The 6,108-nt window shown below is 54.1% G+C and overlaps 1 protein-coding gene across 5 annotated transcripts in view; it reads left to right on the top strand.

Moving 5' to 3' along the window:
* LOC134029587 (membrane-associated guanylate kinase, WW and PDZ domain-containing protein 3) overlaps positions 1 to 6,108 on the top strand; it is an 87,370-nt gene that overhangs the window by 72,012 nt on the left and 9,250 nt on the right. For 4 of the 5 annotated variants that reach the window (XM_062473788.1, XM_062473767.1, XM_062473798.1 and 1 more), the window contains exons 10-13: positions 315 to 932; positions 4,435 to 4,466; positions 4,853 to 5,051; positions 5,766 to 5,860. In XM_062473788.1, the coding sequence (XP_062329772.1) occupies positions 315 to 932; positions 4,435 to 4,466; positions 4,853 to 5,051; positions 5,766 to 5,860 (944 nt within the window). The remainder of the gene's footprint in view (positions 1 to 314; positions 933 to 4,434; positions 4,467 to 4,852; positions 5,052 to 5,765; positions 5,861 to 6,108) is intronic. The other variant, XM_062473777.1, reaches the window with a different exon arrangement.

Genomic DNA, 6,108 nt, shown 5'->3' with positions numbered 1-6,108 from the left:
AGAGGAGGGGGTGAGGGGAGGAGGAGAGGAGGGGGTGAGAGGAGGAGATGAAAGACGAGGGTAGATAGGAGTAGAGGAGGAGGGCACAAGCTGCTGTGTGTGATGGAGAGAGGGAACAGGGCGTTCATGATGAGGAAGATCAAGTCAAAGCTTCCTGTCCGAATCCTGCTTCTTCCACAGAGAAGGTCCTGAATGTCTTCATATTCAGTCTTCATATCTCCTCCTTCATATTCGGTATTTAATAGGAATGTCTTCTTCTTCCTGCTCTCCCCCGTTCTCCTCACCCTTCCCTCCCCCCTCCCTCCCCCCTCCAGGTGATGTGATCGTAGAGATCAACGGTACGTGTGTCCTGGGTAAGACCCACCCAGAGGTGGTCTTGATGTTCCAGTCCATCCCCGTCAACCAGTACGTGGACATGGTGCTCTGCAGGGGCTACCCTCTGCCCCCGGACGTGGACCTGACCAGCGACGACCCCCCGCCCCCCCCAGCCCCCGGCCTCCAGGGGGGCGATGTGGTGACGGCTGTGCCCCTCCTCAACGGCCAGCCTCTCCTGGTGGAGGGAGAGGCCTTGCACGGCTCCTCCCAGGAGCTCCACTACGTGACTACCGACGCCAGCGGCCGGCCCGTGGTGGCCGCCCTGCCCGGCGGGGGGCGTCAGGCCGAGGCTGCGGGGGCCATGCTGCAGCCAGAGCTGGTCAGCGTGCCCCTCATGAAGGGGCCGGGGGGGTTTGGATTCGCCATCGCAGACTGCCCCCTGGGCCAGAAGGTGAAGATGATCCTGGATGCACAGTGGTGCCGCGGACTGCTGAAGGGGGACGTCATTAAGGAGGTGGAACGCCACAACGTGCAGGCACTCAGCCACGCACAGGTGGTGGACATCCTGAAGGAGCTGCCGGTGGGGAGGGAGGTCAACCTGCTGGTGCTGAGAGGAGGTGAGGGGGGAGAGAAGGTGGTGCTGAGAGGAGGTGAGGGAGGGAGAGAAGGTGGTGCTGAGAGGAGGTGAGGGAGGGAGAGAAGGTGGTGCTGAGAGGAGGTGAGGGGGGGAGGTCAACCTGCTGGTGCTGAGAGGAGGTGAGGGAGGGAGAGAGAAGGTGGTGCTGAGAGGAGGTGAGGGGAGAGAGAAGGTGGTGCTGAGAGGAGGTGAGGGGAGAGAGAAGGTGGTGCTGAGAGGAGGTGAGGGGAGAGAGAGGGTGGTGCTGAGAGGAGGTGAGGGGAGAGAGAAGGTGGTGCTGAGAGGAGGTGAGGGAGGGAGAGAAGGTGGTGCTGAGAGGAGGTGAGGGGGGGAGGTCAACCTGCTGGTGCTGAGAGGAGGTGAGGGAGGGAGAGAGAAGGTGGTGCTGAGAGGAGGTGAGGGGAGAGAGAAGGTGGTGCTGAGAGGAGGTGAGGGGAAAGAGAAGGTGGTGCTGAGAGGAGGTGAGGGGAGAGAGAGGGTGGTGCTGAGAGGAGGTGAGGGGAGAGAGAAGGTGGTGCTGAGAGGAGGTGAGGGGAGAGAGAAGGTGGTGCTGAGAGGAGGTGAGGGGAGAGAGAAGGTGGTGCTGAGAGGAGGTGAGGGAGGGAGGTCAACCTGCTGGTGCTGAGAGGAGGTGAGGGAGGAGAGAAGGTGGTGCTGAGAGGAGGTGAGGGAGGAGAGAGAAGGTGGTGCTGAGAGGAGGTGAGGGGGGAGAGAAGGTGGTGCTGAGAGGAGGTGAGGGGGGGAGAGAGAAGGTGGTGCTGAGAGGAGGTGAGGGGGGAGAGAAGGTGGTGCTGAGAGGGGGGGAGAGAGAAAGTGGTGCTGAGAGGAGGTGAGGGGGGAGAGAAGGTGGTGCTGAGAGGGGGTGAGGGGGAGAGAGAAGGTGGTGGACATCCTGAAGGAACTGCCGGTAGGGAGTTCCTTCTGCCCATAGTGAGATGTACCTTGACTATGGGCAGAAGGGGAGGGGATACCGTTACCATAGAAACAAGAGGAGTAGACAGCAGTACGTGTTCTACTTGTGTTCTTCTGTTCTGTGGCTTCTCTCTGGGAACAGGAAGTGGGAGGAAAGAATGATCTCTGCTGCTGTACAATACAACATCATTTTTTTTGAATGGTTTCTATCAAGGTGAATGTCTTCCCCTCTCTCCATCTCTTTTCCCCTCTCTCCACCTCTCTCTCTCCACCCCTCTCTCTCCACCTCTCTCTCCACCTCTCCACCTCTCTCCCTCTCTCTCCACCTCTCTCTCTCCACCCCTCTCTCTCCACCTCTCTCTCCACCTCTCTCCCTCTCTCTCCACCTCGCTCTCCATTTCTCTTCCCCTCTCTCCATCTCTCCACCTCTCTCTCCACCTCTCCACCTCTCTCCCTCTCTCTCCACCTCTCTCCACCTCGCTCTCCATTTCTCTTCCCCTCTCCATCTCTCTTCCCCTCTCTCCACCTCTCTCCCTCTCTCTCCACCTCGCTCTCCATTTCTCTTCCCCTCTCCATCTCTCTTCCCCTCTCTCCACCTCTCTCTCCCTCTCTCTCCACCTCTCTCTCCACCTGCTTTTCTCTGCATGATTGTTTTTCCATAGTAGAATGATTACATTCTAGCGGTGGGTTCCAGTCTCCTGATCCCAGTAATGATAGAGATGTTAGAGGAGAGAGATTCACCCTGACCATCACACTGCGGAGACACATATACACACACACACATATACACACACACACATATACGCACGTACACACACACCCGTGCCACTACTCCTGTTAGTGTCTGCAGTCAGCCAGGGCTCTCAGAGAGGGGAACTGCATGCTGCTGCCGCCTGAACGGGGGAGGAGGGGGGAGGAAGTGGGGAGGAGCACCCTTCTAATGTCTCCCTCATCCATCTCCCTCGCCCGGGGGGAGACAGCAACACATGAGGATGAGGCCTGGATCTGCTTTGATCATCCTCACAGCACCAGGGGGAGGAGGAGGCTGTTCACCAGTGCTCCTCACAGCCCTATTAACTACCGGAGATAATCAGGGTGTGGCCCTTAGTGTTGGGGTCCTCCAGGCGGACAGCTCCACAGCCACGTCCCCCCCCCCCACACACACACACACACACACAGCTCAACCCTGGGTAAGGGGGGCAGGGTTCAGCCCTCCAGTGGAGTAGCTAATGGCAGATTAAACCCTAGTTTGATACGACTCTTTGGCTTGGAGGGTGGAAGAGGGCAGGGGCTGGGGGGGGAGCAGGAGAAGAGCAGATGAGATGGTGAACAGAGAGGGAGGGATGCAGGGATGGAGAGAGAGAGACAGACACAGAGAGACAGACAGAGAGAGAGAGAGATGGATGCAGGAAGGGAGAGGAGGTGTCCTGGGTCCTCCAGTGTGCCCATGCTTGATAATCATGCCAATTCCTGGGTGTGTGGTTGACCATGCAGGCCTGGTCTCTCTGCCACAGCATGCTCTGTTAACCCTGTATTCTCCTTTCTGCCCCAGGGGCTCTGCAGGGTGTGTGTGTGTGCGTTTGTGTGTGTGCGTGTATAGCCTGAGTTGTTGCAACAGTCTGTGAGCCAGGATGTGTGTGGGGGTGTGCTGTACAGTTACATAAGGAGAAAGAGCAGGATTGGTCATTGGATTTTATGCATGAATTTCTCTCTGCTTCTCTCTCACCCTCTCTTTTTCCCTCCATCTCTCTTTCTCTCTCCTCAAGTCTGTCCATGAGTTCCCACGTACATGTGCTGTTCATCTTTAATAACCCAGAGATGTTCACTGGTGGAGCCGCTCTGCTGATGTTTCAACCCCCTGGAGTTCCTTTCATCACAGCTTGGTTTTTCTTGTCTGCTTCCCAGCTGTCCAGCGCTCTCTCTGTGAGGCGGCGCCCTCTGCTGGAAGGGATGCCAGTGTGATCTCACCCAATTTAGGGAGATTTAGCAACTTTTCACTTTCCATCTGTTTTTGTTGTTGAGCAGCAGCAAAATAACCTTTTACTGCTTTGTGAATGTCATCACATTTGTCTTTCTTAGTGCTCTAGCGTTTCCAGTGTAGAAGTAGGCTATATTTATCCTTGTTGTCATAGCCACTATGTCTATACGTAAGAACATCTACAGATCTAAAGGTTGACTCAATATATAACGACATTGCGTAATATTTTATTTTATACATTTCAGACCGTTGCTAGTTATTCTAGTTAAAGAAATAGGGTGTCAGTTTTCTTGTATGTTTCCCCATGTCTAATCAATAAACAATCTATCTAATCAAACAACAATTTGCTGAATGTCTGTTGTCTGCTCACAACCAGTTAGTCATGTGGGTAGCAAGCTAGCTAAAGTTAACCAAAATGTTAGCTTGACTCTAGGGAAACATGGGTTTCCCTAACCCACGTTTCCCTCCTTTCATGATGTGAGGAATCAAATGTTCAGTGATGAGGTGGATATTGTTGTCCGGTTAGTTTCTTGTGAAATCGTTCCATATATACACAATGTGTTCATTCCTTCTTTCCGTCTGGTCTCTGCAGGTCACACCTCTCCTGTTAAGAGCCTCAAACCTGTGAGTCTAGAGTTATATTCCTTCTCCTTCTCCCTCTCCTCTCCTTTCTTCCTCTTCTCCTCCTCTTCCTCCTCCTCCCAAAGACCTTTTTCTTTCAGTTGATACCCCACCTCAGCATCTAATTACATGTTTTGAAACAGAAGCTTTAGATTTGAATGTTGATTTTATTTCAGCATGCCTCCTTTTGTTTGTTGTGAAAAGTGTTAATTTCTCTCATTCAGCGTTTATCTTCTCAGGTGATTGTTTGGGGTAGGGGGGTTAATGGGTTGAAGCGTGGAATGGCTGGGGGTGGAAGCAGGGCTGTGTGTGCTCTAACTGGCTAATCTGCATGAGGGGGTGTGTATGTACTGTATGTGTTCTAACTGGCTGATGTGTGTGTGTGTCAGAAGCAGGAGATGACAGCTAGCACCCAGAGTCTGGACTGTCTCCCTGACTCCGCCCCCCAGCCCCTCCCCTACCACGCCCTCACACTAGGCTCCGCCCCCCAGCCCCTCCCCTACCACGCCCTCACGCTAGGCTCCGCCTCCCCCAAGAGGGAGGCTACAGAGATGTACCTCAAGTCCCGTGCCCTGCTGGAGAGCAAGCGTGAGTAGAGACGTGGACAGGTGGGCAGGTAGACAGGTACACATGTAGACAGGTGGGCAGGTAGACAGGTAAACATGTAGACAGGTGGGCAGGTAGACAGGTAAACATGTAGACAGGTGGGCAGGTACACATGTAGACAGGTGGACAGGTAGACAGGTAAACATGTAGACAGGTGGCAGGTACACATGTAGACAGGTGGACAGGTAGACAGGTACACGTGTAGACAGGTGGGCAGGTAGACAAGTGGGCAAGTAGACAGGTACACATGTAGACAGGGGGGCAGGTAGACAGGTGGACAGGTACACATGTAGACAGGTAGACAGGTGGGCAGGTAGACAGGTACACATGTAGACAGGTGGGCAGGTACACATGTAGACAGGTGGGCAGGTAGACAGGTGGGCAGGTAGACAGGTACACATGTAGACAGGTGGGCAGGTAGACAGGTACACATGTAGACAGGTGGGCAGATAGACAGACAGGTACACATGTAGACAGGTGGGCAGGTAGACAGACAGGTACACATGTAGACAGTTGGGCAGGTAGACAGACAGGTACACATGTTTTATTGATTAACTGGTTGGTGGCTGTCTGACTAAATCATTGTGATAATCTGATCAATTTAAATGACTGTGACCTACTCAGCAATGTTGTCTCTGTATGATCGGTCCTCAAGCGGGCTGTCTGACCCCTGTCTGACCCCTGACCTGTGTGCAGAACCCTTCACCAGAGACCTGGATGTGTTCATCAAGAGGGACCAGGAGACGGGCTTCGGCTTCCGTGTCCTGGGAGGAGAGGGGCCGGAACAGCCAGTAAGATCCTCCAGGAACACTGCTGCTGGAATGGAGCATTTATGTTTCTATGGTTACTGTGTCGACATCTTCCCAGACGAGCACACCATCTGACCAAGCACCCATTGACTTCCTGTCTCCTCTGACTTCCTGTCTGCTCTGACTTCCTGTCTCCTCTGACTTCCTGTGTTCTCTGACTTCCTGTCTCCTCTGACTTCCTGTGTTCTCTGACTTCTGGTCACCTGATTTCCTGTCACCTCTCACTTCCT

The sequence above is a fragment of the Osmerus eperlanus genome, chromosome 1 (assembly GCF_963692335.1).
Source record: "Osmerus eperlanus chromosome 1, fOsmEpe2.1, whole genome shotgun sequence".
NCBI lineage: Eukaryota > Metazoa > Chordata > Actinopteri > Osmeriformes > Osmeridae > Osmerus > Osmerus eperlanus.
The sequence above is the reverse complement of the archived record's forward strand: the minus strand, read 5'-3'. Positions and strand labels throughout refer to the sequence as shown.